This window comes from Artemia sp. Qi Xiang Cuo, chromosome 20 (genome assembly GCF_049724085.1).
Source record: "Artemia sp. Qi Xiang Cuo chromosome 20, ASM4972408v1, whole genome shotgun sequence".
NCBI lineage: Eukaryota > Metazoa > Arthropoda > Branchiopoda > Anostraca > Artemiidae > Artemia > Artemia sp. Qi Xiang Cuo.
Window position 1 is genome coordinate 28,122,863 of NC_142813.1, and position 25,282 is coordinate 28,148,144.

The 25,282-nt window shown below is 34.5% G+C and overlaps 1 protein-coding gene across 1 annotated transcript in view; it reads right to left on the minus strand.

Moving 5' to 3' along the window:
- LOC148940061 (uncharacterized) overlaps window positions 1-25,282 on the minus strand; it is a 99,423-nt gene that overhangs the window by 61,214 nt on the left and 12,927 nt on the right. Inside the window, exons 2-4 of the mRNA XM_089106201.1 lie at window positions 6,591-6,802; window positions 4,871-5,003; window positions 3,856-3,995 (exon numbers count right to left, since the gene is read on the minus strand). Of these exons, the coding sequence (XP_088962327.1) occupies window positions 3,856-3,995; window positions 4,871-5,003; window positions 6,591-6,802 (485 nt within the window). The remainder of the gene's footprint in view (window positions 1-3,855; window positions 3,996-4,870; window positions 5,004-6,590; window positions 6,803-25,282) is intronic.

Genomic DNA, 25,282 nt, shown 5'->3' on the forward strand with positions numbered 1-25,282 from the left:
CTGTATGGAACTAAATCGAGAACAATATTCTCACACATTTTGTCGAGAGGACGTATCAGAAATGCTTCAGAAACGGTTGATGGTATTAAGTTGAAACTTTCAGAGTGTGTTGAAGGGGATGTTAAAGAAACCAAAGCTGCTATGCACATGCTGCTACCATTGCTGCTACAGCTATTACTGCTATACAATTAAAAAAAAATCAAAAGAGTATATGTGTATCCAGGTTGTCAAAGAGCATAGATAGAATGTTCTGGGAATGATATTAAGTTTAATTTTTCTGGTCAACTTGAAGAGGTAAAAAATCAAATCAGACAATGGTATTTGCGTCAGCATTAATCATTGCTGGAAAAAAGGTTTTCCAATGTACAAAGAGCAAGCCAAAGAAAAAACCCGAAAAGACATAACTTTTTTCTCAGTGAAAAATACTACGTCAATACTTTTCTCTAGAAAAGGGTAAGTTCTCTGAACAGCTTAAAGTCGCGAAGGTTATACCCCTCCATAGAGGTGGCTGCAGAATTAATACTGAAAACTTGAGACTAATATCGATTTTACCTCTTTTGTTCAAAAATATTAGAATAAGTCGTCCACAAACGCCTCTACGATTTACTCCAGGTTACTCTCACAGTTTACTCAGTGAGACTCAATTTGGATTCCGTAAGGGGCACTCCGCAACGCATGCCTTGCAGCAATTAGTGGTGTGCGTTAGTGGTGCGTCGGATAAAGGCGATTTGCCTATGTCAATTTTCATTGATATTAGAAAGGCATTCGATACCATAGATTTCAAGATCTTGCTTGACAGACTCAAGTGTATGGGAATTTGTGGTTTGATAGTTATCTTCGTGGAAGATCTCTGCGTGAAGTGCTAAAGAGTGTGTCTTCGTCTGCTTATCAATTAAAATGTGGAGTACCGCAAGGTTCAGTTTTAGGTCCCCTGCTTTATCTTGTGTACGTCGACGCAGTGCGCTTTTATCTTCAAGATGTCTGTGTTACTACGTTTGTTGATGATACAGCTTTGACAGTGTGTGAAATCAACTGAAGGGCTGGTGTTGAAAGCTAATTATGAGCTAAGAAGACCGGAGATTTTTATGAACCTCAGTTTACTGCGTGTCAACGTGAAAAAAAAACTTTCCTAATGACTTTCTCCATAGCAGGCACACCTGTTGATACTAGCGGTCTAGTTATGCTCTCTGGAAAGCCAATGAAGCAAGTTAATAGTGTACGTTATCTAGGATTTTTCATAGACTGAAACCTTTCATAGAAGCATCATAGTGATGTTATTTCTGCCAAAATTGCAAGAGGAATTGGGATGCTCGGTAGACTTCAGCATTTTTTGCTGAAGCAGATTCTGCTGATGATTTACCACTCCATTATCTATCCATACAAATCATATGGTTGTCTGATCTGGAGCAGCAACTTCAAAAGAGTTCAAATTCTTCAAAACAAAGCAGTGAGAATCATAGGCAACTATGTGAAAGATGTGAACGATACAAGCGCTTGCTTCAGGGCTATAAGGTTGCTCAATGTGGGTCAAGTACGTGACTATCAAGCAGCAGTTTCTGTCTTCCTGTGTATGCATAATCTAGTCCCAAGTATTTTTCGTGATATTTACCGTGCTAACTGTGATATTCATGCATATGATATGAGTAACAGTGAAAATTTGGTGGTTGAGCTTAGAAGAATCGCAAAATCAGGATTCTGACTACAGTTTCTTTGAACTGCCGTCTGGAATTCTTTACCAGTGAGCATTAGAGTGGCTGATCACTTTTTGGATTTTAAGAGAAAAGTAAAAGAATATTTATTAAAAAATGGTTAATAAATATGTAAATTTGATTTGATTTATCATCATTAATATTATTTATTTATTTTTGAATGAGGAAGGGGTGGTTGGGAGGTTCGGGTGGTCAGGGTGGCAGTGAGTAACGGGTGGATGGGAGTGGTAGGGTGAATGGATATGGTAGGGAAGAACGGGTGGATGGGAGGTCCTAGGGTAGGGAGGTCGGGGAGGTAGAAGTTAATTTGGAATTGATAATGTGTAGGAATTTGGTTTGTTTTTTTCCCTCCCTTTTTTGTTTTATTTAGTTGTTGTTTGTTCGTGTGTTTTTTAAATGGCTAGCCATTTTACTGCACGCCAGCAAAAACTAAGGTTGTTTCATTAGTGCAGTAGTTGTAAATTGTGAAGTGCTATAATTGTGTTTATTAATAAAGTAAAATAAGTAAGTAAGTAAGTAATAAAAAACAAACAGCAATTAATTAAAAACTGTTTTCAGCTGAACAGATTTTCAACAAAAGTAAAAAGCTCTATTAAGCCAAATTTTAGCAAAAATAAAGTCAAATAATCTTCCAAGCGTAAAACTACCACAAATCACCATCAACAAATAAATGAAACTCAAAACAAACAGAACTACAATAAATAACCCCGTAAAACTCAAAACAAGAGAAAATTAACATGAGTAGGGCTGATAACTCCCATGTACCCTGAAGAACAAAATCTAATTTGCAATTTACTGAAAACAAAGTACAGTTTAAACCTTTTTCAATTTTTTACTTGAATAAATAAAAAAAATATCAAAACTTTAAGGAATATTAGTATATGAATATGAAACTGACAATCCACTGTCCTTTTTGTTCAGTAAAGTCCAAATTATTTCTGTTCTTCAGAACGCATGGGGGTTGCCAGGCCTACTCATGTTAACTTTTGCTTGGTTTGAGTTTGACGCAGTTTTTCATTGTGATTTCTGTTTGTTTTGAGTTTTATTCATTTATTGATGGTGAGTTGTGGTAGTTTTGCGCTTGGAAGATTATTTGAACTTATTTCTGCCCAAATTTGGCTTAATAGAGCTCTTTACTTTCTTTGAAAAACTTCTTTTGTGGAAAAGGTTTTTTTTAATTAATTACTTAAAAAAAAGGCACTAGATCTTTAAGTTTGTGTTCTCTTCCTTTAATTTACGACTACTGGCCTGATACAGTAAGCCCTGGGGGAAAACAAACACGCACACTTCTGATTGTTTCTCTAAAAAATACATCATTTTATATTTTATAAATAGCAGGTTAGGGTTCTCATACATGTTAGTTTCATGAAATTGCACTCCTTTTTGAGAGAATTTAGCCCCTTTTTATGAAAAGAATGCAAATTTTCATTTGTTGAAATTTGTAATAGTTTTTGATGGCCAACTTTAAAGTTAATAATAGTTCCATATTTAGAACCATCATAAATATTAGATTTTGATGCTACACTTATTGAAATCGATATATTTTTTTTTGTTTGGGTTTCTATTAACAAGGAGATCACTAATTTGGTAGAGTTTTTATAATGTAGTGTTTGATCCAAGACTGTCTTAAGTGTGGTGCAATCTTCTTTGCTACTTAAAAATGTATTAAAACATCCAATTTCCACTTTTAAGGCCCCTTTGTCGATATCATATAATTATTGATTTGATAAACTCATTCTTGGAAGAAAAAGAAACGCATTTTTTATAGTCCTTCCTGAAAAACTTTTTTTGTATATATTTGGGCTTAAAAATCCTGCAATAAGGATCTCTGGCAAGCTGAAATTTATGGTGTAATTTTCATCAGGATCACTCCCTAATGTGGGAGTTATCCATTTTCGCAAAAATTAGGGGGAGTTTTCAGCTTTGTGACTTATACTGGGCAACTTTAATTTTTATGAGTTTCACATGTTTAGAGTAACTAAAAAAAAAAATTAAATGAGGTATATATTTTTATTGAACCTTACAGTTTTGATTACTATTGGCTCCTTATTTACAAATATTTATCATGAACTGTATGATTCGATTTGACTGAAATCTTTCTAAAGTAAAAAAAAACTTCATTTTCAATGAAAAAGAAAAAAATTACCTTTTTACCGTTGATAGACCATGTTATATTTGATGCTGGAGAGGAAGGAAGAGTTTCGCATGAAAGAGATATCTTTTCACCAGTTTTGTAATTTTGAATGGGATGAAATGGGCGTATATTGGGTGGCTCGGATGGTATATCTAAAATAAATTAAAGAAGTTAATACTGCTAATTCTTTACAAAGTTAACTCATGTCTGTAAGTAAAAGTAAGTAAGTAACTCCTTTCAGGGGTTGGAAATTTGTTTGCAAGTATAATCTAGGATTCTATAATTGGATAAAAAAAAATAGGATAAATCCTATAGCGAAAAACTGAGACCTGACTTTCTCAGCTTCATATCTTTTCAAACTTTACCATAAGATTTTGCCTCTATTTCAATTTTATATTCACCCATCTTTTCAAGTCTTGTTAAAAGATCTTTAACCCTCTTTTTAAACAGATACAAGACATTTCTGTAATATTACATCATGTGTATTCCCTGTTGCACAGCTGCATTTAAAACTTCGCAAAATCAAACCCAAAAATGCTTGCTCACACACTCAATGACTTTTATTGCATCTCTAGAGGTGCATGTGCCCTACGTCTGAAAACCCCCCGGTTTTGATCAATGCTCTAAAATGGCAGTGAATTATGATTGCCATTTCAGACAAAGGAAAAAATTCCTTTCTTATGTTTCTTATGCTTATAAAGATAAATAATGTCACTTGTTTTATTAGTAACTGTATTGCATAAGCAGTTAATACAAAAATAAAATTATGCGACATTAAAAATCTGGCACAATGCAGGATTTAAAAATGGCTTTAATTATATTTTAAAACAAGGTATGATTTAAATATTCGAAGTTTTTAATTTACGTTTAGCCAAAAATGGTTTTCAAGCTGTTTTTTTTTCTTTCTTTTAATTGTACTGAATTTTGGCCAATAAAGAAAATGCTTTGACTGACATTTCTATTTGGAGGTATTTTTTTCTTGGCATGTTATTTGTAACAAAAATTTAATACTAGCATATATGCATACCTAAGACAGCCAAGAACTGTTTCCGGCTATCCGTTATAAAAGTGTGTTCTGCGGTCACCGCACATTCAATAAGACCCGTTGCGCTTAGCTGGAGGTTCTTGATCACAACTTTTGAATCAGTTGATAACTTTTCCTAAAAATAAAAAAAATATGTTTCAAATTATTGAAAACAACATTAATATTAGTTTTTTTTGAAGCTTCAGGAAAAGAAATGTGAGGTTCTGCAGGTGTGCAAATTATAACGGTATGCAGTTCTTATGCCCAATCAAGAATGCCAGAAATTTGCTTAATTACTATCTTTAAAACTTCACTCAGAGAGTGCTGATGTTGTCAGACCAAAGCATTCAAGGGGTACAATATGCTAAGAATCCCCTTTGACTTCTACACGATTCTAAGAAGTTGACTTACCCACAATAAATAAGTCTTCCATGTATTAGTTATTTCCTGGTCATTTGTTACAGACTGAATGGTCATCTAAACTTGGTAAGGGGTTCACAAAAATAAAAAATCATAAGTTCCAGTTTAATTTAAAAGGATCAAAATCAATCTGGGGGTATACCTTTCCCATCTTTTGTCATTGTTTTAACTTGTAAAACTTTTTTTCTAAGAAACTAGGTTGCAATTGTGGATTGACTCGGTCAGAAAAAGAGTGAATTTTTAACGGCTGAATTTCTGCGACCCCATGCATAGCGAGACAAGTCTGGACCTAGAGTCTAAATCGTTCTTACATCAAGACAGGAGTTAGCTCGTCTTAAAGAGGGTTGCAGCTCCAGACAATGGTTGAATCACAGTAATACTTATTATTTTCAGATTCGACGTGCTTATCCATTCTGTTTTCTTTTGTCCTATGTTTTGGTTTAAGAGGAACGTCTGTTCCTCTGAAGTTAAGTGTATTAACAGACTTCATTCTGCTAGTTTTAGCTCCTAATCTTTAATTTTCTTTGAAAAACTTTTTTTCAAATATTTCTGAAAATTGATGAGAAATTAAGAAGGAATGGCTTTCATAATTGAGAAACAGGAATCTCAAAGGACCTGATTCTTTGTGGCAAAGACCTTGACCTCTCGGTAGTCTCAGTAAAATAAAAATTCTGCTTCGAAGAGAACGCCACTAAACTTGAGCCCATCACATCCCATAGACCATCCTTTAAAATTGTCTTCAAAAGGTCTCCTCAAATCCCGCTATCACTGGTGGAATTTCGCAATTAGAAGGGTTTTTTCCAGAACCTTGTACTTTTTTTTGCAATTCAAAGTGTGTTCTATGTTGTCATTTCCTTGCAAACGAATATCACACAAAAAACAGTCTTTATTCCAAGAAGATTTAATTTTACCTTGCCACTACGTAAAAATAGCTCAAAAATAAAAAAGAATTAGAGTTGGAAAACATTTTTTACTTTGGTAAAAGGGAGGCAGCAAAATCGAAAGACTGCACCTGAAGATATATACATGCGAACAAAATATACAAAAGAAGAGAATACAAATGCATAAACACACGCAGCATACACACATTTGCCTCGAGCAAGTTCAGCCTAGAGCAAGCTATGCTTTGATTTTAATGGAGCCAATATAGGTAATTTGATATGGAAGTTTGCCTTATAAATTAAAGATAAGAACTAATTTCTTAAGAAGATACCGAAATAATTGCTGTGTAAAAATCTCCTTTGTAAAGACGAGTGGCCTCTGGTAGCCCTTGAAAAATATACAGAGTAAACTTAAACCTTACGTCTACGGTTATTCCAGGTAATTGAAAGACTCCTTTTGTTGGTCGTCCGGACGGTAAATATTTGTAGGTGTAAAAATCATGAGTGCCTCTAGTCCAAGTTACGCTATAAAGTTTATTTGACCCCAAATCATATTCACAAACTAATGTCAAATCTTCTCCTCTAATCGCTTGTTCTGGAATACGGAAATTGGTAATTTGCACACTGGATACACCTGAAATATTGACATTCAATGATGAGGAACATTAATATTTGAAACAGGATAGTTAGGAATGAATCAGTCATCTATATGCAACTGCGATGCAGCTGCGTTACACAAGTGGGACATCTGTACGTATTAGTTGAATAATTACCGTAGACAGTCTTTCTAGCCATGTCGAGAAGGCAAAAAAAGAGAAAGGAAAAATAAGTAAATATGGGAACATTGAATACAAGTAAGTATGATCAATACTACGTTTTAATTTATTATGAAACAAAAAGGACTTACTTGGCAGAATTAACAGTTTTTTTTCACAGAAAGACTTCATTTTACTTTCTTTTATTTCTTTAGTTTTGTTTAGAGTCTTGTTTTATAAAACATATTAGTTTATACTTTTATTTGTAACTACAATTTATCCTGCTTAATCTTGTGAAAAATTTAGTTTTAAAAACTCTTTTTCGCATATGGATGATTGTAAGTACATTCAAGCAGATTTTGGCAGCTGGATTTTTGTTTCTGTGAAGACCAGACTCTGAGATTCAAAATTTGTCCGTAAAGTTTTCTTAAAAAAAAGGCTAACAAATGCACTACAAGTGCTAAGTCTAGAGACCAAATAGTTTTGCACAGTTTCTTAAGTCTTCTTTTTCCAATCAAACGCCTGGTGACTATGACCTCTCAATAAAGAGTGACCCGTGCCAAAGATAATTGAAATTCAGAAAGTTAGCAATTTGACAGCAATATTTACATACAAAAGCATGTCGCTCTTATACTCATTCCAGATGTGTAAAGTTGAGGAAGTTTAAAACCGCCTATTCAAAATATCATGGTTACAGTGACAGCTGTAACCTAGTAATTGTAACCTAGCTGTAACCCATATTAACTAAAAGTTCAATTAGCATAGGAAATTTAGGCACTATATATGAAAAACATGATGCTTCAAACGTAATCCGTGATTATCTATAATCTTGGATTTTTATTTATAAGATATATATAAAAAAACAAGACGAAACAATCATGTAAGGAAATCAAAGAATATCTAATCAGAGGCAACGCTCTAGCATTCCCTCTTGTCCAAAGTCAAAAGGCTTCAATGAGTTCTTATTATTTTTATTTTTTCTAGAGGCATATCACATCGAAGAGGTAATTGCATAAATTTCGAAGAAAGCTCATTCGATAATAAACCAAATGTTCAAGTGCCCTTTAAAACTGATCGGAGGATAACCAGCCCCTCTCTCATGCCCTTTTCCCCTACATTGCATTCGATCAAAATCATAAGATAGATAGTCTGTTTAAAATAGCCCAACAGATGTATAAGGGTTCCAGACTCCATGAAACACATAGCAGATTCCCATAGGATTTCCATGATACCCTGGGTTCCTGTGACACACACCCTGGATTCCATGACACCCTGGTTTCCCGTGACGCCATGGGAGACACTCCCCTATTTTAAAGGCACCAACATCCCGGATTTTAAAGGCATTCCTGTTTTAAAGACAGCTCTGCCGTAGTTTTAAAGGCGCCCTGTTTTAAAGACACCCAGTTTTAAAGGCACCAATACCCAGGATTTTGAAGACATCCCTGTTTAAAGACATCTCTACCGTAATTTTAAAGGCGCCCTGTTTTAAAGGCATCCCTATACAACCGGCCAGCAGGTGTGTGTTACCTCATAGGGTTGTTTTCTAAGAGATGCAGGCGTTAGGAAATGTTTACATTCGGGTGCTATGTGATAGAGGATGACGTAATCGTGCGTCACTCAACAAGTGTTACATGACAGAGGGATTAGTAATTAGAGTTTGAACTAATGCGTGACTTAGTGGATTTATCGGAAATAACTTAATGGCAGTGCACATATGGGTCTTACGTAATGACAACCCACATATTACGTAATGACAGCACCAGACAGAGGAATGTTTATTAAGACATTTAAAAATGTTTCTTAAGACGTTTTTATTTAAGAGATTTCAAGACGTTTATTCTTTTGATCTGTTTTTTTTCTTTTTTCTTTCAAGGCGTTTTTTTCTTTCAAGACGTTTCTTTTTCTCTTTCTTTCAAAGCATTTTTTCTTTAATTCTTATGTAGTAAGCGGGAGTGTTCGTGGATGATGCAATCCCACACAAACCATTTTTTCAGAGTCCACGAGGGATTCCCCGGCTTTTGATTGAGGAGGACACATACGCCGGTTGTTACATAATACTTTATTTTTCTTTCAGTGAATTTTTTCTGAAAGGATCTTTATATTCTAATGATTTTTGTCCTCGTTAGAATTCAAAAGATCAATTTCCATCCAATATAACAACGCCTCAGACGCCAGGACCAGCGGTCTATTTATAATATTTATTCTGGCTAATACATTTTAGAAATAACTTATTGCATGTGAGGAGAATTCCCATGTTTCGCTTACTAGAAGGATGATTATGTGTTTTCTACAGCTGCGATAATTGAGGTGCAGAGGGGGAAATCTGTTTCTAGAAATTATTGTTTCTAAGGCAAATGTTTAATTAGAGAAATTCTGAAAATAAGTTTTATGTATACGAACTAATCGTCAAACTATGCCTTCGCATTCTTTTTATTTTTTTAGAAGTGCTACAGTTATTTTAGGTTATTGCTTGCAAGGCAAATGTGCAATTAGTGAAATTTTTAAAATACAGCGTTTTTAGACAAGATTATGTAAATGGAAAACACAAGACGTGAAAAAACCAGACATAGGATAAAATACAAAACAAATGCGTAAATTAAAGATGGGCATGAGTTCTAGCAGAAAATTCCTGGGGGGGGGGTTGATATTAGAGAAGAAAATTGGGCTCTATTGAGGTATTTCCAAGAGCCTTTAACAAAATACAGCGTTTTTAAGACAGGCCTATGCAAATGGAAAAAACAAAAGATGAATAGGTCTATAAAAAGAATGAAATATAAACAAAACATGCTTAAATTAAAGAAAGATAGGGGCTCCTAGCAGTAAATTCCAGAGGAGGGGGTTTTATCAGAGGTAAATTTTTAGGCACTATTGAGGTATTTCCGAGACCCCTTGACGAAAATAAAGCGTATTTTGAGACAAGACTATGCAAATGTAGAATCAAAATATGAAAAAACCTGACAAAGGTTAAAATTTAAACAAAAACATGCGTAAATTAAATAAAGATGGGGGGGGGGAAGGCGGTCCAAGCAAACTATTCCAGAGGAGGGGGTTGATATTAGAGCTAAATTTTTAGCCTTTATTGAGGTATTTCGGAGAGCCTTTAACGAAAAACAGCGTTCTTGAGACAGGACTATGTCAATAGAAAAAGCAAAACATGAAAAGGCTTATAAAAGGATGATATATAAACAAAAACATACGTAAATTAAAAAGAAAGATGGGAGAGGGGTCCTAGCAAGTAATTCAGTCAGGACCCTTTCACCAATTCAACCAAAATCCTAGCGAATAATTCCAACAGAGGGTTCTAACCTAACTATCGAAGGACCCTAGTGAGCAATTCCAACGGGTCCCCTAGCAAACAATTTCACCGAAAAGACGTTTCAAGGCATTTCAAAACCTTTTCTAAGACATATTTCTTCAAGATGTTTCAAGAAATTCTAAGACATTTTCGAGATTTCTTTGCTTGTTATGCTCCAAAAACCTATGGTTGTAGGGGAAACCTTCAAGAGGCCAATGGAGGGGGGGGGGGGTTCAAGACACGGGACCCTAGCAAGCAATTCCAACGGGACCCAAGCATCTAATTTCATCGGGTCCCCAACCTAACCTAGCCACCAGAGGACCCTAGCAAGAAATTCTTCTGGGACCCAAGCATTGTTCCAGGAAATTGCAGGGTGCTGATTTTTTGTTTGTGGAATTTGTTGAATGCTGATTGTTGATCGTGAAACTTCTACAAAGATTTTTCTCCTCGTGAAACTGATTTTTTTTATGGAACTTGTTACGTTCTGATTTTCCGTTGTTTTTTGTTACTTGTTACATGTTGATTTTCACTTTGTGAAACTTATACGTTGATTTCTTATCCGCATGAAATAGATTTTATTCGAGGAAGTTGTTGCGTGCAGATTGTTTGTTCATGAAACTTGTTGCATGTTGCTTTTTCCTTTCATTAAACTCATAAATTGTTTTTTTTTCCTCGCGAAACTGATTTTGTTCATGGAACTTATTGCTTGCTAATTTTTTGTTCGTGGATTTTGCTGCATGCTGATTTTTGTCCGTGAAACTAGTTGCATGTTGTTTTGTCTCTTCCTGAAACGTGTACATTGATTTATCTCCTTATGAAACTGATTTTGATCAAAGAATTTTAGTGTGCTGATTTTTTTTTGTTCGTGGAACTTGTTACATGCTGATTTTTGTTAGTGAAACTTGTTACATGTTGATTTTTTCCCGTGTGAAAATTGTACATTGATTTTTCTTCTTGCGAGACTAATTTTGTTAATGAAACTTGATGCGTGCTGTTAATTGTTTATGGAACTTCTTGCGTGTTATGTTTTTTTGTTCTGGAAACTTGTTGCATGTTGTTTTTTACTCTTTGTGAAACTCGAACATTGATTTTTCTCCTCATGAAACTGATTTCGTTCATGAAACTTGTTAAGTGCTGATTTTGTTCGTGTAACTTGTTGCATGCTGATGTTTGTCCGTGAAACTTGTTGCATGCTTATTTTTTATCTTCGTGAAACTTGTACATTGAGTTTTCTCCTCATGAAACTGATTTCTTTTATTTAACTTTCTGCATGCTGTTTTTTTCGTGGATCTTGTTGAGAGGTTATTTTTGTTCGTGAAACTTGTTACAAGTTGATTTTTTTCTTAGTGAAACTTGTGCACTGATTTTTTTTTCCTCATGAAACTGATTTTCGTCATGGAACTTGATGCGTGCTGATTTTTTTTTGGTGGAACTTGTTGCGCACTGATTTTGGTTCGTGAAACTTGTTACATGTTGATGTGTCTCTTCGTGAGACATCTATGTTAATTTTTTATTCTCCTCGCGAAACTGATTTTGTTCATGGAACTTTTTGCGTTCTGATTTATGTTCGTTGAACTTGTTAAACTCGTACATTGATTTTTCTCCTCGTGAGACTGATTACGTTCACAGAACTTGTTGCCTGCTGATTTTTGCTCTTGGAACTTGTTGCTTGCTTATTTTTTGTTCGTGAATCTTGCTGTATGTTGTTTTTCTCTTCGTGAAACATGTAAAGTGTTTTTTTTATTCACTTTGCGAAACTGATTTTATTCAATGAACGTATTGCATGCTTATATTTTGTTTCACGGAACTCGTTGAATGTGGATTTTTTTCTTCGGGAAACTTGTACATTGATTTTTCTCCTAGTGAATCTGATTTTAATCACCGAACCTATGAAACTGATTTTGTTCATGGAATTTGTTGCCTGCTTATTTTTTTGTTCGTGGAACTTGTTACATGCTGATTTTTGTTCGTGAAACTTGTTGCATGTTGTGTTTTTTCTCTTCGTGAAACTTGTCCATTGATTTTTCTCCTCATGAAACTAATTTTGTTAATGGAACTTGATGCGTGCTTATTTTTGTTTATGGAAATTTTTGCGTGCTATTTTTTTTGGTTCCTCAAACTTATTGCATGTTGTTTTTACTCTTCGTGAAACTTGTATATTGATTTTTCTCCTCATTAAACTGACATTGTTTAAGGAACTTGTTAAGTGCTGGTTTTTGCTCGTGGAACTTGCTGCGTGCTGATGTTTGTCATTGAAATTTTGTGCATGTTGAATTTTTCTCTTCGTGAAACTTGTACATTGATTTTTCTCCTCATTAAAGTGATTTTGTTCGAGGAACTTGTTGCATGCTGTTTTTCGTTCATGGAACTTGATGAGTGCTGATTTTAGTTCATGAAATTTGTATCATGTTGATTTTTTTCTTTGTGAAACTTATACATTGATTTTTTCCCTCGTGAAACTTATTTTCTTCATTGAATTTGATGCATGTTAATTTTTTTGTGGAACTTGTTGCGCACTGATTTTTGTTTGTGAAACTTGATTCATATTGATGTTTCTCTTCGTGAAACATGTATATTGATTTTTATTCTTGTTGCGAAACTGATTTCATTTATGGAACTCTTTGCGTGCCAATTTTTGTTCGTGAAACTTGTTGCAGGTTGTATTTTCTCTTAGCGAAACTTGTACATTGATTTTCCTCGTGAAACTAATTTTGTTCATGGAACTTGTTGAGAGCTGATTTTTGATCGTGAAATCTATAGCATGTTTATTTCATCTTCGTGAAACTCGTACATTGATTTTTGTCCTCGTGAGACTGATTTCATTCACGGAACTTGTTGCCTACTGATGTTTGCTCTTAGAACTTGTTGCATGCTTCTTTTTGTTCATGAAACTTGTTGCATGATGTTTTTCTTCGTGATTCATGTACATTATTTTTATTCTGGTCGCGAAACTGATTTCATTCATGTTACTTATTGCATGATTGTAGTTTGTTTCGTGGAACTTGTTGCATGTTGATTTTTCTCATCGTGAAACTTGTACATTGATTTTTCTCCTCGTGTAACTGATTTTATTCAAGAAAATTGTTTCATGCTGATTTTTGGTTCTTGGAACTTATTACCTGCTTATTTTTTACTGTGAAACTTGTTACATGCTGATTTTTCTCTTCGTAAAGCATGTATATGATTTTTCTCCTCCTGAAAGTGATATTGTCCATGTAGCTTGTTGTTTGCTGATTTTTATACATAGAACTTAGTGTGTGCTGATTTTTGTTCATGGAACTTGTTGCATGCTGATTTTCGTACGTAAAATTTGTTACATGTGGATTTATCTCTTTGTGAAACAAGTTTCACGATCAAAATCAGCGCACAACAAGTTCCACAAAAAATAATCAGCACCATGACGAAAAGTTCCATGGAATCAAGGAATCAAGTTCCATGACGAAAATCAGTTTCATGAGGAAAAAAAATCAGTGCACAAGTTTCACTAAGAAAAAAATCAACATGTAACAAGTTTCACGAACAAAAATAACCTCTCAACAAGTTCCACGAAAAAAACAGCATGCAGAAAGCTAAATGAAAGAAATCAGTTTCATGAGGAGAAAAATCAATGTACAAGTTTCACGAAGATTAAAAATAAGCATGCAACAAGTTTCACGGACAAACATAAGCACGCAACAAGTTCCACGAACAAAAATCAACATTCAACATGTTTCATGAACGAAATCAGTTTCATGAGGAGAAAAATCCATGTACAAGTTTCACGAAGAGTAAAAAACAACATGCAACAAGTTTCCAGAACAAAAAACATAACACGCAAGAAGTTCCATAAACAATTAACAGCACGCATCAAGTTTCATTAACAAAATTAGTCTCGCAAGAAGAAAAATCAATGTACAATTTTCACACGGGAAAAAATCAACATGTAACAAGTTTCACTAACAAAAATCACCATGTAACAAGTTCCACGAACAAAAAAAATCAGCACACTACAATTCCTCGATCAAAATCAGTTTCATAAGGAGATAAATCAATGTACACGTTTCAGGAAGAGACAAAACAACATGCAACTAGTTTCAGGGACAAAAATCAGCATGCAGCAAAATCCACGAACAAAAAATCAGCAAGCAATAAGTTCCATGAACAAAATCAGTTTTGCGAGGAAAAAAAACAATGTATGAGTTTAATGAAAGGAAAAAGCAACATGCAACAAGTTTCATGAACAAACAATCTGCACGCAACAACTTCCTCGAATAAAATCTATTTCATGTGGATAAGAAATCAACGTATAAGTTTCACTAAGAGAAATTCAACATGTAACAAGTAAGTCAGTTCCATGAAGAAAGTCAGATTCACGAGGAGAAAAATCAAGCACAAGTTTCACAAAGAAAAAAGTCAACATGTAAAATGTTTCAGGAGCGAAAATCAGCACTCAACAAGCTCCACGAACAAAAAACAACACGCAACAAGTTCAATGAACAAAATTAGTTTCATGAAGAAGAAAAATCAATGTACAAGTTTCACGAAGAGAAAAAATCAACATGCAACAAGTTTCACAGACAAACATCAGCACGCAACAAGTTCCACAAACAAAAATCAGCACTTAACCAGTTCCATGAACGAAAGCACTTAACAACAAAAAATTAAACAAGAAAAACGGGTTTTAATTTCTATAAAGCAGTGAATACAACACATTTAATTAAACACAAATACTCCGAATATTTCGGCCCCACATCCGGGAGCCTTTCTCAACGGAAAAAAAAAATTCTTACATAAACATAAAAAACATACTAAACAAAAGAAAAGAAAAATATAAATAAAGAGGAAAAGAAAACTCACATATTAAATAAACAAACTCCATTCACTGCCGTATAAAATCGAATGTTTATATTGACACACCTTCTCACATAATATAAATTGACATATATCAAAAAATGAGAATATATTTTTGCTTAAATAAACCCACAGCCGATCGATTAACCCCCCGTTTCAGATTACTAAATAGAACTTACAAGCTTGCCGTCCAATGTTTGAATGTTAAGTTGAATATGTTCATTTGCCTTTACGATTAGCAATCGTTCGTTTCCTTTTACCAGTCATTAAACCAGTCTGATCTTTGTCAGTAAGGTCATCTTTCGTATCCGAACTATTATTAAAAATAGTACTGGTTGAAAATGTTACCTGCTTTTTAATTAAACTATTATAAATCGAATTGATCCTAAAATCCCTTTCATCTCTATTGATACTAATACCCCCATATATTATCTTTTTTATTTCTATAATTTCCCTGAAGCTTCGTAAAAGTCCTACAGACGTATCTACTATTTTTGTTTGATCAAATAAAATACTGTGACGAGGAAAATTATAAAGATGTTCTGCAACAGCTGACTCAAACGTTTCTGGTGTTTTGTTTTGTTTTAGAGCGCAATCTATGGCATTCTTGTGTTGCTGTTGCCTATATTCTAAAATCTGTTGCGTTCTTCCCACATAAAATTTACCACAAGAACATGGAATCTTGTATGCTCCCTTTTGCAAATTTCTCTGTACCTTGTCTTTCCCTTTATTTAACAACGAGGTTATTTGATGTCCTGATTTAAGTTCTGTATTTATATCGTGTTTTTTTAATTACCTTCTTAATTTTTTGTGATAATATTGGGATAGAAGGCAAAGCTATGTAATTTGTTTTTTGATTTGACCCATCTTCTTCCAATATGTTTGGTTCCGTCAACTTTTTTTTCCTTTTTTCAATTACTTGAGAAATCATATTTTTTGTATAGCCATTATCTATTAGAATATCCTTAATAAAAATTATTTCATTGCTTATATATTCTGGTGATGCTAATTTTAAGACCCTATCAACTAAAGAAATAACCACACCCCTTTTTACCTGGATCGGATGATTTGATGTGAAAGACAAGTAACGGTTGTAGACAAGTAACTTGAGGAACGAAAAAATGAGATAGAAGAATTATCTTCGGGAATTGAACTGGAAACTATATTAAATTTAGTCAGAATAACTAGCAAGTATACTAATTGTTTCACGTTTAGAGATAATTTTTACCATCGAATTCGTCAACTTTTTTTTCCTTTTTTCAATTATTTGAGAAATCTTATTTTCCGGATAGCCATTACCTATTAGAATATCCTTAATAAAAATTAGTTCATTGCTTATGTATTCTGGTAATACTAATTTTAATACCATATCAACTAAAGAAATAACCACACCCCTTTTTACCTGGATCGGACGATTTCATGTGAAAGACAAGTAACGGTTGTTATTAGTCGTTTTACGGTAAATTGAAAACGCTAGTTTGTTTTTATTTATATGGATCAAAAATCAGAAAACAGTAAATTATTATCTGTTTCCTTTTCAAATTTAAAAATTAATTCTCCTCACAGATTATTTAAATATTCCAAAAAACTTTCAATTTCTGATTCCTCGTAATTCCAAATAACTAAAATATCATCCATATATCTGCCCCAAAATTTAGGTTTAAAAAAATATGTTTCTATAGCTAAATTTTCTACATACTCTACATAAATATTTGCTAACAACGGACTTAAAGGCCCTCCCATTGCTAATCTCCTAATTTGATGGTAAAAATTATCTCTAAACGTAAAACAATTAGTATACCTGCTAGTTATTCTGACTAAATTTAATATAGTTTCCAGTTCAATTCCCGAAGATAATTCTTCTATCTCATTTTTTCGTTCCTCAAGTTACTTGTCTACAACCGTTACTTGTCTTTCACATCAAATCATCCGATCCAGGTAAAAAGGGGTGTGGTTATTTCTTTAGTTGATAGGGTATTAAAATTAGCATCACCAGAATACATAAGCAATGAACTAATTTTGTGTCAATATAAGCATTCGATTGTATACGGCAGTGATTGGAGTTTGTTTATTTAATATGTGAGTTTTCTTTTCCTATTTATTTATATTTTTTCTTTTGTTTTGTTTAGTATGTTTTTTATGTTTATGTAAGAATTTTTTTTCCGTTGAGAAAGGCTTCCGGATGTGGGGCCGAAATATTCGGAGTATTTGTGTTTAATTAAATGTGTTGTATTCACTTCTTTATAGAAATTAAAACCCGTTTTTCTTGTTTATTTTTTTGTAAATGGAAAAGCAGTGTGGTCTAAGAAATTATTTAAGCACTTAACAGGTTCCATGAACGAAAGCACTTAACAAGTTCCATGAGAAAAATCAATGTACAAGTTTCACGAAGAGTAAAAAAACAACATGCAACAAGTTTCACGAAAAAAAAAATCAGCACGCAACAAGTTCCATAAACAAAAATCAGCACGCATCAAGTTATACTTACAAAATTGGTTTTGCAAGGCAACAAGTTAATATACAATTTTCACGAAGAAGAAAAATCAACATGTAGCAAGTTTCATGAACAAAATTCGACATATAACAAGTTCCAAACAAAGAAAAATCAGTACGCAACAAATTCCATGAACAAAATCAGTTCCATAAATTTCTTGAATAAAATCAGTTTCACGAGGAGAAAAATCAATTTACAAGTTACGCGAAGAGAAAAATCAATATGCAACAAGTTCCGCGAAAAAAATATAAGCATGCAATAAGTTTCGTGAATAAAATCAGTTTCGCGACGAGAATAAAAATTAATGTACATATTTCACTAAGTAAAAATAACGTGCAACAAGTTTCAGCAACAAAATTAAGCATGCAACAAGTTCTAAGAACAAAAATGAGGAGGGAACAAATTTCGTGAACAAAATTAGTCTCACAAGGAGAAAAATCAATGTACGAGTTTCACGAAGACAAAAATAAACATGCAACAAGTTCACAAAAAAAACATCACTCAACAGGTTGCAAAAACAAAAGAACAGCACGCAACAGGTTCCATGAACGAAACCAGTTTCCTGAGGAGAAAAATCAATGTACAAGTTTCACGAAATCAAAAAATCAACATGCAGCAAATTTAAAGAACAAAAAATCAGCATGCAACAATTTCCTTGAACGAAATCAATTTTGTGTGGATAAGAAATCAATGCATAAGTTTCACGAAGAGAAAAATCGACATGTAACAAGTTTCATGAATAAGCACGCAAAAAGTTCCAAGAATATAATCAGAAAATAAGAAGTTCCATGAAGAAAACCAGTTTCACGAGGAAAAAATCAACGTACAAGTTTCACGAAGAGATGAATCGACGTTTAACAAGTTTCACGAACAAAATATCAGCACTTAACAAGTTCCATGAACAATGCTTGGGCCCCGGTTGAATTTTTTGCTAGGGTCCTCCAGTTGCTATGTTAGGTTGGGGGCCCGATGAAATTAGATGCTTGGGTCCCATTGGAATTGCTTGTTAGGGTGCGGTTCCTTGAAATCCCCCACCACTAGGGGGCCCTTGAAGATTTCTCCTGCATCCTTAAGTTTTTTAAGCATAACAAGCAAGGAAATCTCGAAATAGTCTTGGAATGTCTTGTAACATTTCGAAGAAAAATGTCTTAGAAAACGTCTTGAAATGCCTTAAAACATCTTGAAATGACTTGTCGGTGAAATTGACTGCTAGAGGTCCCTGCTTTTTCTATTTGCATAGTCCTGTCTCAAAAACGCTGTATTTCGTTGAGGGCTCTCGGAAATAACTCAATAGAGCCTAAAAATGCAGCTTTAATATCAAACCCCCTCCTCGGCAATTTTTGCTTGGAAACCCCCCCCCCCCCATTTTTACTTAATTTACGCTTGTTTTTAGTTACATTTTATCCTATGTCAGATTTTTTCATGTTTTGATTTTGCGTTTGCATAGTCTTGTCTCAAAAAACGCTGTCGTTTCGTTAAGGGTTCTATGAAATACCTCAATAGTGCCTAAAAATTTACCTCTTATAATACACTCCCTGGAATTGCTGGCTTGAATCTCAAATCTTTCTTTGATTTACGCATTTTTGGTTCGTATTTCATCCTTTTATAAGCCACTTCATCTTCTGTTTTTTCCATTTGCATAGTCCTGTCTCAAAAACGCTGTATTTCATTAAAGGCTCTCGGAAATATCTCAAAAGAGCCTAAAAAATGTTGCTCTAATATCATCCTCCTGGAACTGTCTGCTAGAACCTATACCTTTCTTTAATTTATGCATGTTTTTTGTTTGTATTTTATCGTATTTGAGGTTTTTTTACGTTTTTTCCCATTTGTATAGTCTTGTCTCAAAAGGCTGTATTTTCAGTATTTCTGTAATTACATTTTCCTTGCATGCAGTAACTTAAAATATTTATGGTGTTTCTAAAAAAAATACTACAAAAAGATTGCGAATATATAGTTTGACGGTTACTTAGCATACATAGAACTTATTTTCAGAATTTCTCTAATTACACATTTACCTTGGAAACACTACAAATAGATTTTCCCCTCTGCACATCAATTATTGCAACTGTAGGAAACACATAATCGTCATTCTAGTAAGCAAAAGATGGGAATTCTCCTCGCATGCAATAGGCCATTTCTAGAATATATTAGCCAGAACAGAATATTGAAAATAGCCTGCTGTTCCTGGTGTCTGGGACGTTGTTCTATTCTGAGTCCTAACGAGGACAAAAATCATTACAATATAATGATCCTTTGAGAAAAGATACAGTGAAAGAAAATTAAGTATTATGTAACAACCCGCGTAATTGTCCTCTTCAATTAAAAGCGGGAGATTCCCTTATGGACTCAGAAGAAACGGTTCGCATGGGAACACATCATCCATAAACATTCTTTCTTATATAAAAATTAAAGAAAAAAACGCTATGAAAGAAAGAAAAAAAGAAAAGCCTTGAAAGAAAAAAAACATCTATAAATAAAAAACTGTCTTAAGAAACGACTTTAAATATCTTAATAAAAACTCCTCTGTCTGGTTCTTTCATTATGTAACATGTGCAATGTCATTACGTAAGATGAGCGCTGTCATTAAGAAAGATATGCGCTGCCATTAGGTTATTTCCAAAAAATCCACTAAGTCACGCATGAGTTCGAACTCTAATTACTAAACACCCTCTGTGATATAATACTTGTTGAGTCACGCACGATTGCTTCATCCTCTATTACATAGAAACCGAATTTAAGCATTCCATAACCCTGCATCTCTTAGAAAATAACCCTATGAGGTAACACATACCTGCTGGCTGGTTGTATAGGGATGCTTTTAAAACAGGGTGCCTTTAAAGCAGGGTGCCTTTAAAACTACGGTAGAGATGTTTTAAAAACAGGGATGCCTTTAAAATTAGGGGTATTGGTGCCTTTAAAACTGGGTGCCTTTAAAACACGGGTGTGTCTGCCCTGGCGTCACGGGAAACCAGATTTTCATGGAATCTAGGTGGTCTGTCACAGGAAACCAGGGTATCTTGGAGATCCTACGGGAAACTTCTATATGTGTCATGGAGTCTGGAACCCTTATACTACTACCAAAGGTTAGATAACTATGCCTATGGGGTTCACGTAACCCCCCACAGCCTTCGTTGCTGTAAGCTCTGCAAGTTGTCCATTGATAATATATAAAGTTTATTAATGGGAAAAGATAGCGTGTTTGAACCCCGGCGTTTTTATAGAGGGATGCCAAATTCGATAAAAACAAACTATGTGCTTGACGGCTGTCAAAAGGAAATATTAGGAATATCTAAGGAAATGAAGTTGAAACTTTCATCGTATGCTGAGAGGATGTTGATGGATAATTGGAGTATAACCAGCTTCAAATTTTTAAACGGTTATTTTCTTCAAACTAGTTAAAAAGTCTAATATGTATGCCTCCAGGGGTACCTTAGCCCCACAGCCCCAGGACAACGATTGTAAATTATGTAATTTGCCGATTGTTTACGTGTAGTATTTATTATTAGAAAAAGAAGAAATGTTTGATTCTGGGTGTGTCTGAAAAGGATAAGGGTATTAAGGTGAAATTTGGAGAATGTTAAGGGGCATGATAACATAAGATAAAATTTTATTGCAAAAGCCCGTGGGCCACAGCAAGACACGAAAAACAATTACACACAAATCCTGAAAAAAAATTCAAAATTCAAATAATACACACCATGAAAAAAAAAACACAACGAGGTTAACATTTTTAACCGACAAGGAACAACCATAATAAAATTCAACCCCTAAGAACATTAGCAAATTATCCCGTCAACCATCATTCCCTACGTTAAACCAAAGGCACTATGTCCAGAAACAGGTTGAATACTAAACTGGAGAGTTTAAAATTTGACAAAGTAGATGGTGGAAGGAATAATTTTGGGAAAATAGTTTGTGAATTTGCTGATGGTGTCTTAGGGAAGAAAGTTAGGTACAGACCTAGGAATGTTAGTGAAAATGCTTTATGCTTAATGAAGAAGAAAAGTTACTTGTACAAAAATTATCTGAGTTATCGATTCTATGAAAATAAGAGGAATGTGAAGAAAGTGGATAAAGCACTAAAATATGAACTAGGAAGGTGTGAAATTGAGGCTATGGATAAGATTGATGCGGGGAATTTGGAAGATGCAGCTAGACGGCATAATAGTAAATTATTTAACTGACATGTTAATAAATTGAGAGGGATTAATTAATCTAAACGTGTCCCAGTTAAAAATAGGAACGGGGTCACAATTAGTGACAAGGAGAGAGTTAAAGAGAGTTGGGCAGAACATTTTACAGGGAAAAAATATAGAGGAAAATGAAAAAAATTGTGACACCTTAGATGTAAATTAAGATTTACTTTGTAAGAAAGAATTAGTGACAGTACCAAAAGGTTCAAAAAGAAACAAAGCAATAAGACCCCAGGTGCAGAGAGCGTGGTGAATAAGTCATAGGCAGCGCAATAAACATGTCTAAGTCAGGAGTGATGTGGGCATAATGTACTTTTTTTTGGTTTTTGGTTTTTCTGACCAAAGCACTTGGTATGGAAGTATTTGTCGTAGAAGCTTGAAAGGGAGCTCGTTTCATTGGAAATTGAAAGTTCTAGTGCCCTTTTTAAGAGTCAGAAGTTATTAGAGGACAACGACCTCCCCCCTCCACGCCACGCGAACCAATTCCGAAAACGCTCCCAATCAAAATTTTTATATGGCCATTTTGTTGAGCTTAATTAAAATGTCCATTAATTCTGTCTTTGGGGACACCCACCCACAGCCCTTAGGAGAAGAGCTATATGTTAAACTAGTTACTCATAATTAACGCATAAGGTTTATATGGTAGGGGTGGTCGCGCAGACCTCGGGGGAGGTTCATTCAGTTGGAAATAAGAAGTTCTAGTTCCATTTTTTAGAATCAAAAGGAATCGGAGGATGTCTAGCTTCCCTCCACCACGTCCTCTCTTCCACAAATGCATCCGATAAACATTTTGAGACAGCTATTTTGTTCAAAACAGTCCAAAGATCATATAATCGTCCAAAATAGTATGACCTTTGAGGTTCTCACCCCCCACCCCCAGAGCCTGGGGACAAGGGTTGTAAGTTACGCCCTAGGGAATATATGGCTTTTATGGTAGGCGTGGTCGTAGAGACCTTAGAGGAGTCTCATTTGACTGGAAATTAAAAGTTGTTCTAGTTCCTTTAAAGAGTCAAAAGTGAAAGGTGGGCAACTAGCCCCCCTCCCTCTCCTTGGACGCCTTCTTCTCCGCAAACGCATCTAACTGAAATTGTGAGATAGCCATTTTGTTCAAAATAGTCCAGGGAATATATAACAATACCAAAAGGGTTAACACAACCCCCAGATCCCAGGGGCAAAGGTCATAAGTTTTTCCCAGGGACATGTAAGGTTTTATGGAATGGTCGGTGGTATAAACTTTGGAGGGGCTTACTTGATAAGAAATCATAAGCTCTAGTGTCTTTTTAAGAGTTAAAAGCGTTTGGAGGGCAAACACCACCACCCCCTAACCCAGCACTACCGTTTTCCAAAACACATCCCATCAAAATTTTGACCCAGCTATTTTGTTCAGCATTGTTAAAGGTCCATTATATTCTTGGGGATTTCAACCCTTCCCCCAAATACATAAACACTCACTGGTCTCAGGGCAAGAGCTGCAAGTTTGGTAAATCTTCCACTATTTAGTTTGGAATGTGTTATTGGGAAAGGTGGGCATGTTTGACCTTTACTTTAAAAAAAATGAAGGGCATTCACGCAAGCCTTTCAGAGAATGTTGAGAGGAGTGTTAAGCTAAATTAAAACAAGTTATGTGCATACGGGTTGTCAAACGGGCGTTACTCGGGAATGGCTGAGCATATTAATTTAGAACTTTCAGGAAATGATAAGAGAGATGATCAATTGACGAACCTGTCAAGATTTACAAGTTGGTGCTACCACTACTACTACTGCTACTACTCCAAATACTACTTCTATTGTAACTACTTGTAATGCTATTATTATTAAGAGGGAAATTTCAAGAAATATATGAGCATACAGGTTATCAAAAGGACACATCAGCAATGTCGTGGCTAATTGCATAAAGTAAAAATTTCCAGGACTTCTTGAGAGGGATGTTCAACTGACCAAAAGGCAATATGTTAATGCTATTGCTGCTAGTAGTACTAGTAGTATTAATAGTACTAGTACTACTTTGCTACTTTTACTTTTAGTACTACTGATTCTACTACTGTGACTACTAATTCAATTAAGATTAAAAGTATGAATTATAAATTTTCAGGGAGTTTTGAAGGGTGAAGGTGACCTGAATCACAACACACCATATACACGCAGGTTACCAAAAGGGCATATCAGCAATATATTAGGAACAGTTTGGTGCATAAAGTTGAAACTTACAGGGCTTCTTGTGGGGTATGTTTAACTAATCAAAAGATAATATTCACATTCTAATGCTACTGCTTCTACTCTTACTCCTACTACTGCTACTATTATTACTACTACTACTGCTACTAAAGCTAAAGCTACTTCTACTAAATATACTGTTACTGCTACTACTAGTAGTACTACCACTACTGCTACTAAGGTTAAAGGTATTAAGACAAAAAATTAGGGAATATTAAAGCTGTATTGATTTGAATCGAAACACTATGCCCACACAGGTTGTCAAGCAGACTTTTCAGCAATGCTTCAGGAACAGTTTATGGTATTAGGTTGAGACTTTCAGCGTGTATTGATGGGCTGTTGAGGAAAAAAAGGTGCTATGTGCATAGTGCTACTAATGCTACTACTGTTACTCCAACTATTACTACTACACAAGCTAAGCGTGTTGAAATGAAGCTTTAAAGGAATATGTAGGCAAATGTTGAACTAAATCAAACCTAACTGTGATCATGTAGATTGTCAAAAGGATGACAGAGCAATACCTTGAAGAACATTATCATGAACTTCTCAACTGCATAATTAAGTTAACCCCTTCAGGAAACTCTTTGGTGGATTTTGAACAAGGCACAATGGGTACACTATTAATACTACTGCTACGGCTACAGTTATTAATGACGTTAAGGGGATTAAAGTGAAACTTTTAGGGAATGTTTAGGGGTAGTTTCAGTTAAACCAAAAGAAATATATATGCAGTTTTCAAAAGGGCATAAAAGCAAAATCATAGGCAGTGCCATTCTATCATGGATAATAATATCATTGTAACTTTTACAGGAGCTAATTTGATTGGAAATTAAAAGTGCTGGTACCGAGATTGATTGTCGAGAATGATCCAAGGGTAAGCTGCCCTCCTCCTAAGCCCATTGATTTTTCAAATACATCTAATTAAAATTTTGAGATAGCTAAACTGTTCCACATACTTGAACGGTCTAATAACTATGCGTCTAAGGATAATGGGCATATCAGCCCCCGCAGTTATGCAATTTGCCCATTATTATCATAAACTAAATGTTGCTTAAAAACTAAATCACGCAACGCTTTGATTATGCTGATTGCCAATAAGACACATCAGCAATATCCCAAGAACAACTGATAGTATTAAGTTGAAATTTTCATGGTTACTACTATTACTACTTCTGCTCTTAGAATTTAACTAAATCAAGAGAGTTTAAGTTTATCAAGGTTTTCAAATAGTATATATATACTTTTTAGGAATAGTACTAAGTTTTACTATTCAGGCCAGCGTAAGGAGGTATAAAACAAAATAAATCTATGCTATGTGCTTAGACTTTCGAAG